Genomic DNA, 13,244 nt, shown 5'->3' on the forward strand with positions numbered 1-13,244 from the left:
TGAGGAAGTGATAAAACCATTCAACCTCTAAAAGACAAGATGGAAAACTCTCTAGATTTTTACTGAATTTTATCTGATTTACTCCATCATTTTTAGTGATTATAGTTTGGGGCCCATTAAGTACAACTGCACTTTCATTTAGCGAGGTGTTTAATATTTAATGTTGGCTTTCCAATGTTATATACATTGTAATAGTGTAAAGTTAAAATTAATTGAATCTAGTATAATTTGAGTCTGGTAAAAATACTAGAAGGATTGTACTGGAACTATAATAACAGTAGCAATAGCATTTCTGGAAGACCGAAATACAGTGTTATGCCTAAGAAGAGTGATTCCAATAGCTCATGCTCAAAAAACTACCCAGATAGGGAAAAAAACTAGCAAAAATAATTTCAGGTAGAAAATGAACCAATAAATATTCCATAACCTATCTCCAGTTTTTTTCAGAGATTATGATGGCAATTAGGACAGTATATACTGTTCCTCTGATATTGTCTACGGCTGCCAAGACTATATGCTCAGTTGGGTTATTCAATTCTTAAAATGCATTATGTTCAAATCACACTCTCTAAAGTGGTTTTCTGTTAGAACTACATCAAATGAAAGTCATACTGCTGGTTTAAACGTAATTCAGTTCATCCTTGTTGTGTCAGGATGTTTTTTATATATATAACGGGAAGGAAATAAAAAGATTTTTAAAAAATTAGTCATCACAAGGTTTTTTAATATCATCAGCACTAGCATAAAGCCAGCTGATAAATTGCACACTATTCAGAAGAAAGAAATAGAAGAAAATTAGTATTGCATTACACTAGATTAATCATAGCCCTGGGTTACTGTGATTCTATGGAAAATAAAAGCTTAACTGTTTCAGATTTTAAAGTTTCTGCTCAGCCTTTAAGGTTATTTGCCTTAAGAGGCAAATAACAAGCCCATGTACTGAAGGGAGAACACAAGATTTTGGGCTGGTGGGGTTGGTAAATTTTTATCATGGTTTCTAAATGACAGCAAAGTAGCATTGATGACTGGGATCCAGATGGTTAGCAGTAACACTTCATAATAGTAACCTAATGAAGCTTTATAGTGCTGGTGACAGGTAAATGCTTGAAAGGTTTATGACAGGGAAAAAGCTTCAGTAAATAACTTGCATATCTGTCTCTCTTCTTACTTGCATAATTATTGCTTTTTATAATAGCATAATGGAACAGCAAAGCATAGGTGAAGAAAAGGCTAGAAAAGAGAAACTCTCTGGAGCTAATAGGACGTACAGTGGGAATTTTTTTACTTCTTGTAAGATGAATAGCTACTTAACAACCATTAGGCCTCTCAGATTTAAGAGGAGGATTTAAAAATATTTTTCATGTAGTTAAGTCTGTCCAGGGATCAGGAACTAAAAATAGAGAAGATGAATATTTTTTCTCTATGCAAGTAAAGAATAATAGTTTCAGGATATTTCAAATGAAAGAAGAAAGAACTGGGATCTCTCACATGAGCTTTTCTCCATAATCCTGGTTACCTGTGAGGGGTACAACCATAAATCTGATGCTGCCTTTGCACCAAGGGAGAAATCTGATGGCTGGCTGCTTCAAAGGGCAGGGGGTCAGTCCTGCAGGGACTCTGATATTTCTCATAAAACCTTTTCAATTTCAAGACCCAGTTGTCAATAAATGGAAATTTTAACAGAAATCATCCTTTTTCTTCCCCTGGGAAGTGGGGGCGGGGGGCGGGGGGGAAGCAGACTTGAAACTCACTGAAGGAGGGGGAAATTGGTGGAAAAGAATGTCTAGAAATTTTTCAGGTTTTGATCAGAGATGCACCAAGTTTTGTCAGCGGTTTTCTGTTTCAGTTATAGAAAATGATTAAAAAAAAAAAAAAAACCAAAAGTGAGGAAGAAATTGAAAGATATTTTTCCTGTCAAAAGTAAAAAAAGCTTATGTTGAAAATTTCACTTAAAAAAAGAAAACATCTATTTCTGCTAACATTTTCTACTGTCAGTTTCCAAACAGATGTGATTGGGAAAGTGGTATCAGTTTTCCTGTGGGTAAGTGGAGTTGGTATGTCGTATATTCTCCTGCAGCATCACTGAATGCCTAGGTGAAGCTGGTAGCATTAATGTGCCAGATAGCAGGACTCTCAGATTTTTAGGCACAACCTACCTCCAGCCTCTACTGGAAGAATGACCCTCAAAATTGTTGGCCAACACTGGATTCTTGCTGTTTCACACAGTGGCTGGTAAAACAACAAAAGAAATCAAAGGACATGCAATTAAAGCCAGCATGTACACAGCAACAATAATAAAATAGACAATGTCAAAAGGGACGCCATCAATCTGGTAACTATAAGCACTGTTGAAAGCACACAGTTAATGCAAATGGTCTGGAATAACATATATAAACAGTACAATGGGACTGAAGCAAAGAATCCTATACACAGTTTATTTAGATTGAATGCTATTATGCAAACAAAGCGTTTCATTGCAGGGCAGCTAAGTTACATTCTTCTATTTTCTGCTGCTAAAATAGAAATTATTCAGCAGTTGTTCACATAGCATTATTGAGGGAAAGTATACTTCAGCCTCAACAGCTCCTGCTTGATTCACTGTGGTTATTTTAGGCCATGTAGTCTAACTTCGGACCGTTGCACAGTCCTGATCATCAACTGCTGCAGGCACATGACTTTTAGTCCTCAAAGGTTCAAGGTGGGAAAGTCTGGTAGATATCATTATTTGATCAATATGTGAAGAAGTCAAATCATAGTCCCCTCTTTTCCCCAGTTGTCTTGGCTTCCTTGTGAGGTTCTGCTGGAGGAAATTTTGTGCCTTCATACTAAAGTGAACATTTTATTTCTCAGTTTCTACAGATCAAGTGATGAGATGTCATGTGTGAACCCCCTGAAGGCTGAGAAGAGAAAATCTGACTTCCCCACAGAAAGTTGTGAACTGCAGTTTCTTACTGGCTAGCAACACCTTTGATTGAATTTGTATGAAAACTCAATGTACTTATTAAAATGGACATTATTGTTCAAATATTAGAAACTCCATTTCTTATATGTTCTAAGCTGTACAATTGTCAGATTTTTATGGTTTAGATTGTAAATGTGTTTTTCTCTGGCTAATTATTGGTATTATTTTTTTAATTTTGATGTCTTAAAGGCCAATGTACTGTATCATAATAATATGAAGGACATATTTAACAGGTGTGGGAAACACTGTATACAAATGTATATTTCTAAAAGCTATTTTTATGATTAGCATGTTTTACTGTTTTACCATATTTAGAGTCAGGTGATATTGCACTTCTTTGTTTACAGCTTAATTCAAACAAGACCACAATTAAATACATTGTATGGAATTTTCCATTATTTTATTCATTATATTTGTCATTGGAAGTGATTATGTTTACTAATAGGGATAGCTGCTAAAAAGTTAAAATGTCGAAAGAGGACAATCCTTTATAAGCTGTCAGTTGAATCCTCCTATAAATCCCTTTCTTCAGATAAGCACTCTCTGTGATGCCATTCATCAGACAGTTGTTACAGCTGTTCCTGTAAGTCTCAAAAGGCAGTTTGTTGTTACCATATGGAAATTTTACATGACAGTCAGTGTCCTGTCTAGCCAGGTAAATTACTTATAGACTGACAATATGTGACAACCTGAGTTATCCTACTGATTACTTTTTAGGTTATTTTTGGCAGTGGTCTTTCCATTCCCGAACCCCTAAAGCCCTCCTTAAAACCTGCAGTTGGAATAATTGATTATTACAGATGTTGTAGGGGGAATCTCAGTATAGAATTTCTTAATAAATCATATTTCCTTTCAAACAGAATGGATGCATTATTTCTCTTGTGTTACTGAGATATTAAGGGTATCAAACTACATATGACATAGACACAAGGTCTTTTTCTCTAATGGAAGTACCAACTTGTTCACCATCCCAAAGCTAGATGTCCTTAGCACTGCAGGTGACAAGAAACAAGGAATAGGTATTTATTTATCTACATCCTTATGTGACACATACTCCTATGGAAAGAGACATGTCTTTAAAGTGATTGCAGGGGAAAAAAATATTTAATAGCTATGACCCTCCAAAAGGGGGAGACGTTAATTTAAGAAGTACCTTACACAGCCAAATGGAGCTCAGAGCCACCTGTGTGCCAGCCTGCAGCATGGAGCCCGGATGTCCACTAATATCCATGGCCACTGATATTTGGTATCATCCATCACCACAAAGATGAACCCTTGCCTTGCCCTTTCAGTCATTCTCTGTAGGCTGAAAACAAGAGAAAAATAAAGGTACCAGAGACACCCTTTGATAGACCAAACTTTGTATTATTACAAAAACCAACAGTTTCTGACATTATAAGTTCACCTCAAACAGTGGGGGTATGAGGAGGTGGGAGCTCAAGGTCTCCAGTCAGGTTTTCAGCATGGGGACCATTATCAAAGGACTGATATTATCCAAACATTTGGAAGAAGAGCATACATTTGAATTTAATTATCTATTACTGAGTGGGAATTTACTTCACTAGGAGACTATGTAACATAGCACTCACAGTTATGTTTGTGTATCTTATATTTAGCTTGTCTATTGTATGTGGAGTTACATGGTTTACCTAAGTGCTAAGTAGTACCTAGCCACTTAATTAAGGAAAGAATAGTATAAGTAGTTATGCCTGAGCATAAAGAATAACAGCTTCAGAATCCACCAAGACTGACTCTCCCAGAAAAGTGCAGCAAAAAATATTACTTCTGTGTAAGAAAAATGTTAGGTCAAATCAAAGGGTGAAATATTTCTCCACTTTCTATCTATTAGTATAGGTTATGATCATTTTTAACTGTAAAATTACAAAAAGAATTGCCATTTTGGGATCTTCATCTTCGGCTGACAGTTAAAAAAAAGAACTCCAAACCTTAGAAGCTCAACGGGCATTTTGCCCATTTCAATTATTGGCTGACTTAAAAGATGCAGAATGTCATCCAAGGAGATCAGTTCTGAAGTCAGTGTTAATAAACTATGTATAAGAAACAGCTAGGTGTATCGTCTCTTCACCACCTCCATTCCAAATAAGCTAATAATCACTGAAAGCACTCTATGAGATTTTTACAAATTCTTTCCAATCATTGCCCTTAGATTATATATTCACAGAAATGATTGCACAGTCATAATGTCACCACTGTTTCACACCACAATTTAAGTCTTGAATATATTTTGAACACAAAAACACACCTCTGATAACACCATGAGGCACTACTTCATTTGCAAGCCAGAAGCTAGCTGTGCTGTGCAGTCAATTACTAGAGAGGTTTCTTAATGGCATGTTTGCTTCAAATCACTTCAGAGGATGCTGGTAGCTTCCACAGAGCTTGATAGGTCTCTGCTTTTCATGTATGCAGTGTGCTAGGTGTTGTTTACCATCACCACCTGTACTTGTTTTTCATGGGTTTTGTCAGTTGTGGTTTTTTTAACATTGCTCATCCCATGCAATATGGAAGAATAAGAAACATAAAGGATCTTGTGAATCGGTTTGGATCATCAACAGTCTTGTAAAATCCTTTATGGACAGTCCTGAATTAAAACAATTCATTTTCCACACAGACCTACACACTCTGTGTATTTCAGATATCTGTTTCAAACCTGTGCAGCTGCATGAATAGAAAATATTTAATTTAAAGTTTGGATCAAGAAAAAATATTTTTACTTTTGTAAACTCTTGTATTACATATTATTGCAGTTCTTATTAGTTTTCTCTGTAGATCCATTTTTAGTTCTGAGAAATCATTGTACTTAAACTATGTAGATAGCTACAATCTTGTAAGCAGTCATATTTTTAATAGGTGCCACTGCAAGTTAGAATTAAAACATTTGCCCATGTAGAGCAGATTGATGGTTCATTACAGTTTTCTTTAAAATGTTGTAACATAATTTTTACATGTCTGTAAATAAATATTTTCTCTGATTTATGCACTAATTCAGTTTTGTAATTTCTTCTCTCAAAATGTGACTCTCAAACACTTTCCAGGAAAAATATTTCTCTCATGGAAAAATACCATTTAAAGCTCTGTAATGCAACTATGCTTCACAAACTTTCCAAGCAGAACAAACAGAAACAGGCAATCATAATATGAAATACTTCTCTTAAGTAAAATGGAGGAAGATGTGGTAAATACTGATATCATTTTAACAGTTAGAAATTTAAGGACCTGTCCTCTGCTAAAAAATGATTGAGGAGAAATGTGACAAGCTTCCTAAAAAGAGGAAAATTTTAGTGGGATGAGAGTGAGGCCCAGTGGTGATATTTTGTTGAATTTGACGACTGCTTTTTCTTAATCTTGGAAGATTCTAAGTTTCATGTTTCACTAAAGTAGCATGAATATAACTTATGAAAACGTTTTAATAATAGTTATAATTTTCTGGTCAGTATTTAAACACAGTTTTTACTTACAGTTTATTATTCCGTTCATAAGGTGCTGCTATAGAGACAAACTAAGGAAAATTGGTCCACAAAGTCTATGAGAATGTTTTTAAATTATATTGGAATTGCTGGGAAGCAAGACTATTTTGAAATGTGTATAATTTATATATGGCAGGTAATTTTCTATCTTTTTAAATGTGTTGTCCTATTCTTACACCTTTGCCAGATTTTGCACAAATTTGTGAACTTTATAAACAACTGACTCTTATTATGCATTGTATGGAGCCTATTCCCCATTCAGCAAGGACCCTGCTACAGGTTAAATAGTAGCCAATTAAAATAGCTTCTAATTCCTTTTTAGTAGAGAAGGTAGCCTGAGAACTCCACGTTTCCAGTTTCCAAGTTCAGAAGAATCCTCAATAGTCTAGAAAATGGAAATAAATAATATATCTTATCTGAGAGGAAAGAAGACAGTAAAGTAAGATAATTCCATTTTCTGTACTTGTCTGTCAAGATCTTATGTAATAAACACCATAAAAAAAATCACTTGGATAACCTTAAATTCTGTGTTTCTGTGTTGGATGATACTGGGCATGAGGGCAATTATTACTGAAATTAAAGCATCAGCCAAGAATAAGCAGGGAGAGCATCGTGCAGTGTTAGGTGGATAAAATGTTAAACAACCTAAAATTTTATGGGCAAAGGAGCATTACATTGCAAATATTTTTGGAACAGAGAAGTACTTAACCCACTGCATGGTTAGTAATATAGTGTAGAAAATATAATTTATGCAATTAAGTTGTAGTCAGGATTATATTCCAGGGTTTTTTATTTGCTTATATGAAGTTCCATTCTGAGCCTTATTCATTGTCATTTGGGACAAGGACAAATATTCTTGAGTTTTGAACCTGTTGGAAAACCCATTCTAAAAATAATGCAAAATTTTTGGAGGAGTGGAGGAGTTTTCCACATAAGAAATGGAATCCTGCCTCTTTGCCTTAAGAGTCCAAAAGAGTAGCTCTAAAGCAAAGCATTGAAAAGACTTTCTTCACTCAGAAATTCTTTACTGTGAGACAGTAGCCTTGTTACATGTCTATATAACTTCAGGCTTTTATCCTCCCTGAAAGAAACTTGTAGGACTTCTCCATAGCAAGAGCTCACCAAGGTCACCTACTCAGATCCAGCAGCTACAGATCAGGAAAACCATCTCTATATGGTTAGGCTCCCACACAAGAGGAAGGAGAACATGTGTAGTGAAGATGAGGACCGGAACATCTCCCTTATGTGGAAAGGCTGAGAGACTTGGGTTTGTTCAGCCTGGAGAAGAGAAGACTGAGGGGGCATCTCATCAATACCTCTAAATATGTAAAGGGTGGGTGTCAGGATGATGGGATTAGGCTCATTTCAATAGTGCCCAATGACAGGCCAAGGGTCAATGGGCACAAGCTGGAACACAAGAAGTTCCAGCTAAACACAAGAAATTTTTTTTTCCTGTGCGGGTGCCAGAGCAGTGGCACAGGCTGCCCAGGGAGGTTGTGGAGTCTCCTTCCCTAGAGACATTCAAAACCCACCTGAATGTGTTCCTGTGCCCCCTGCTCTCGGTGTGGCTGCTCAAGCAGGGGGGTTGGACAAGATGATCTCCAGAGGTTCCTTCCAACCCCCACCATTCTGTGATCCTGTGAAGCTAAGGACAGTTGGACACCTTAAACTAGGAGAACAGGTGACTCTTTTGGCCAGTGGCTGCCCATGTTAACAGTCAGCTAAGGAGAGAGCTGATTATGTATAGTTTATTCCTAGAGAAAGAAGCATCTATGAGGCAGTGAGTAAAGATACAGGGAAGATTATGTATGCTAAGTAAAACCAGCACAATATGGCAAGTTAGTTCTGTAGCTCTGAGAGAAAGTAAGGGCACAAATGCACATTCGCATCCCTGTTCTGGAGATCCATGCCCTTACAATGACCAGCTCTGGAAAACTGATAAGAAAACCCTTTGAGAAACTGTTTAGAAAAAACACTGAGTGCTATAGGAAATAAATAGTTATTGATTTTTGGATGGCGGGGTTTGAGACAAAAAGAGCTTGGTGTTTTTAATTGACATATTTTGGGATTGCGATAGTTGTATTTATTTGGTTAACCTCTCAAAGAAAGATTACTGTTCCACACTTGTGTGAACAGAATTAAACCACAATTATCACATTGTGGTTTAACAGAAAACCTAATTCCTACATCATCTGCCCTGTATAAATCCAACTAACCAAGCAAAAAATATTTGTAAAGGTTAGATTTAAAACTTCCTGATACTATCCTGGCTACATACATTTAACAGCCTGAGGTGATGGAGAAGACGCTTTGCATGACCACTCTGTGGTGTATTACTATATGTGAATATATCTATGATGTGTAGCTATGCATATATGGAAAAAAATATTCTTCCATTGCTTTGTGCTTTAGATAATTAGAAATGTTTCTTTTCAACTAGAGACAACTAATGTTGTGGAAAATAAGAATTGAACTCATCCCTGGGGTAACTTTGCTGATATCAATCATTAAATGAGTAGCTTTGGTGCCTACTCCAACTGGATTCTTAAGCAGAAACTGTGATCGGTGCTCACTCTGTAAGGATTTACAGCAATATTTAGCATGTTATTTACAGGAAAAAGAAGTGATTACTCATTTTGCTGTTGCTAGCATTGCTGCTGAAGCAGGAACATGGTAGAACATGGTGGAGGAGCAGAGCATATACAACAGAGTAGGGCTACAACTTGAACTGAAGTTTGAATGAGCATTGAAAAGGTCTTACCTGGGGATGACTGTGGAAATTATTGAAAAGGGATGTGCTACATTTATATTCAGTTTACTTTTGAATAAAACTTCCCCCACATATTTATTTATTTTCACATCCCTACTTGCAATGCCATGGTTCTGACTATTTTTTCAAGGGCTAAGCCTCCAAATTTCCAGGTGATTTTGGTGGAACTTTGCAAAAATTCAACACTTACCTGCACTGTTTAGAATTTTGGCCTTGCTGTTTAATCCAGTTTGGGGAGGGATCTAATAAGTGTCAGTTCACTTGAGTGGCTACATTAACTGTAAATCTATGCTTCCATTGACAGGAAAACTGTAGGTGAGACAGCTACACTTCTGACACAATCTAAATGCCAAACTCTGGAAAAGGTACACTGGTCCTGTGAGGAGAAGGGCTATGTAATCATAAGAAGATGGCAACTGGGCACTACCACTAGAAAAATTAACCCAGACAGCAGCCCATGCTCGAACCACTTCTATTGAGTAGCTGATTGTTTGCCAGCAGCAACTGGCACTTTATATTAGCCTTCCTCCATAGGTGTTTTTATGTGTTATGCTAGTTTTTATTGTGAAAATAGGTAAAACAGCTCTCAGGTAAATGAGGTAGCACTGTCTTAAACCAGCAAAGAATTTGGCTTAATGTTCTATAAAGTTATTTCAGCTTTAGTTATTTAAGTCATTCCCATACAGGGTAAGTAACGTTTACAATCCCTGACTAGTAGAGGAAGATCACAAACATTTATTTTAGAATAGTCTTGAGCTTTTAAAGCACATTTTCTTAATTTCTTCTCCTTTTTTTAAATCTCATTTGTCTTTCTCTTTACGATGTTAAACTGGAAGGAATTATAAAGAAGTAAACATTTAGCAAATACAAGATTCAGAAAGTATTTGCAAAAAAGAGAAATTTTAATTCATAAACACAAATAGGAAACAAGTGTAGTAGAAAGGTATCTTTTTAGACTGACAAGTAGAATTGATAAAAATAGGAAAGATTTCAGGTGTACAAGCCTGTCTGTTTGGGTTTTTTTTTTCTGATTTACCCTTAGACCATGGCTCGATCACCTTGTCTACCAAAATGCTGCTCTTAAAAACATCAGTCAAAATGTAACAGATATGTTCTTATCAGCAATGGAGCTATGCCACAACTCACATTTCTAGTCAGTGAAAATTCTGATTTATGTAATTCTTACACAGATCATTATGCATAAAACATACAAATCAGTGTCTGAAGGGATGAATTTAGGTTGGGGTTTTTGTGGTGGGTTTTTTTTTGTTTGTTTTTTTTTTTCTTTTTTGCCACCACACAGTCTTTTATATTCTGGTCTCTGTCAGTACTCAACACAGGAGGACAGTGTTTTATGCAATATGTGATACCAAGCAAATAAAAGCCTAGACATTTCTTGGTTCTATACAGGACAACTTTCAGTGATATATGTCAGGAGGTTGACTGTGTTTGTGATGACATATCACATTACTTGTAATCAATGTATCAGTGTATGAAAAGCTGTTTTACAAATCTATTCACTGAGCAGTATTATTTAAGGTAGGAGGCTTCAGAAAGCAAGTGTATCAGGTCATGTCTCAGGAACACAAAAGTGGTTTTTGACAGCAAGCTGTATAAAATCAATTTTCCGATTTCAAGGATGAATGACCTCTCAGATTTGGATACTTCTCCATTTACGTGAGGATCATTTGCAAGTGAATTGGAAGTTCTGAGTGTTTTTTGTGGTAGGCCAACAAGGTGGAAAAACAGTAATCCAGGAGTGGTACTGGCTTAAATGTGGCTCATTCTGGATAACTTGTTCAAGGCTAGTTTTGGAGGATCCAAAACATGTCACAGATAACATGATAGCAGCAGACAATCAATAATCGCAATAAGAAAAATGACAAAAATCACTGCCCATGGAATTGCATGCAGGCAGCCATGTAGACAAATGACATTGCTGACTGCTCTATCAGATGTAGACTTTAAGTACAGAGAAGCTCTGTGAAACCCCATGCAGTGCAGAGCTACAAAGATAGCACATCTGCTGTTGCTGTTACTCAAGGGAACAAAGAATCCAAGCAGATATTAAATTTCCAGCACCTTCCTCAGACGGTACTTTTCAAAGGTGTCCTTTTATAGGAGACAAGCTCATCTCCCTTTTGAGTGTGGTTTGTTTCATCTGTTAAACTATGAGGTTTTTCGGAGAAGAGAAATGCAGTGAAGTGGTCTCCTCCTAGGAATGAAAAGCATGAGTGAGTGCGTACATACACACACTCACACACACACTCACACACACGTGCGCGCGTGTGCACACACACACACGACCCACAGACCTGCAAAATGGAGGAGATCTCTTCCCAGCTCCATTGCCTGAGGCAAACTCCTTCAGGAGTGTGAATCTTCACTTTTTTTCAGTGAAGTTGCAAGAGACTGAGTTTGGAGGATGTGGTGGTTTCAGCTGGGATAATTTTCTTCATAGTTGCTGGTATGGAGCTATGTTTTGGATTTGTGCTGAAAAACAGTGTTGATAATACAGTGCTTGCCCAGCATTGAGGCCTTTTCTGCTTCTCTCACCTCCCCACCAGCGAGCAGGCTGGGGGTGCACAAGAAGTTGGGAGGAGACAAGCCAGGACAGCTGACCCCAACTGACCAAAGGGATATTCCACACCATATGACATCTTGTTCAGCATATAAAGCTGGGGGAAGAAGAAGGAAGCAGTGGGATGTGCAAAGTGATGGTGCTTGTTTTCCCAAGTAACCATTACACGTGATGGAGCCTTGCTTTCCTGGAGACGGCTGAACACCTGCCTGCCCATGGGAAGTAGTGAATGAGTTCCTTGTTTTCTTTGTTTGCATGCTTGGCTTTTGCTTTACCTGTTAAACTGTTTTATCTCAACCCACAAGTTTTCTCACTTTTTTTACCCCTCTGATTCTCTCCCCCATGCCACCAGGGGGGAGTGAGTGAGCAGCTGTGTGAGGCTTAGTTGCCAGCTGGGGTTAAATCATGACAGAGGGCTAAAACTCTTACAGAGCTTCTGTGTTCCTCTTTGAAAACATTTTCATAGATTGTTTTTCATCTGCAGACCTCAAGCAGTCACAGGGAAAGAAGGTTGAATCCTTTCTTAGTTATAGACAGGGAACATAGAACATGGGGAGGCCATTTAGCTGGCTCACAGGTTTTCCTGTTGGTAACAGCAAGAATCTCAGAGGACACACAGTATCCCAGCCTGGTAAAATCACTATAGATTGAAAGACTCTTTGGTCTTACAGCAGATTGTATCTTTCTGTTTCCTTATGAGCAGAGTTCTAAAACTAAATATTTCATGTCATGCTGGGTATAAATTTTTACTGCTGTGAATAATCAGCATAGTAATGGAGTTTAAGTCATAAATCACATTTGACTTTCCAGCAGAATGCCCCAGCAGGTGTGGTTCCAGTTGACAGCGTTAACCAGGTTTTGGAACAAATAGTGTGCAAAACCAAAATTATTTAATCTCTTCAAGCTAAGGTGGTGTCGTATATTTCCTTCAGCAATGATAATCAGATTTTAGTGGTCTCCATAGCAATGCAGGTGAAAATTTAGAAAGCCATGAAAGTATCCAACAGCATATACAGAAATGCATAATATTAAGACTGCATCCCACTGAGGCTTGGTTTTCAGGAATGCTGAGAAAATTAAGCCAACATTTGCCATCGAAATGAATAGGGTTTAGTTACCATGAATCACTATAATTGAGCAAGGATCATGCTACTGTGGCATGTTGCCTCTCTGAAAAAGTATCTCTACTTTCATATTCTTTGCAGATATTTTTGATTCCAACAAATATAAAACTTGCTGAACTATTAATTTTTGTAGATTTTTCTCTTGTAATTTAGTCCATACTGTATGCTTTAATAAATAAAAGTCCCCAAATCACATGGGGTCATAAATTTCCCAACTAGATTTCAGCCTAAAGTCTTGATGAAAATTTTTTATTATTTCTATTAACAATTTTTTTTTTTTGAGGGGGGGTTGCTTCATATATTGCAAGGCCAGAAGGAG

General features: G+C 37.1%; 1 protein-coding gene across 1 annotated transcript in view; it reads left to right on the top strand.

Annotated features, from left to right (window-relative positions):
* Nucleotides 1–5,958, top strand: part of RALYL (RALY RNA binding protein like) — a 396,442-nt gene extending 390,484 nt beyond the window's left edge. Inside the window, exon 11 of the mRNA XM_075085317.1 lies at nt 2,851–5,958. Within this exon, the coding sequence (XP_074941418.1) occupies nt 2,851–2,868 (18 nt within the window). The 3' untranslated portion in view covers nt 2,869–5,958. The remainder of the gene's footprint in view (nt 1–2,850) is intronic.
* Nucleotides 5,959–13,244: the final 7,286 nt, after the last annotated feature.

The sequence above is a fragment of the Phalacrocorax aristotelis genome, chromosome 2, assembly GCF_949628215.1.
Source record: "Phalacrocorax aristotelis chromosome 2, bGulAri2.1, whole genome shotgun sequence".
Taxonomy (NCBI): Eukaryota; Metazoa; Chordata; class Aves; order Suliformes; family Phalacrocoracidae; genus Phalacrocorax; species Phalacrocorax aristotelis.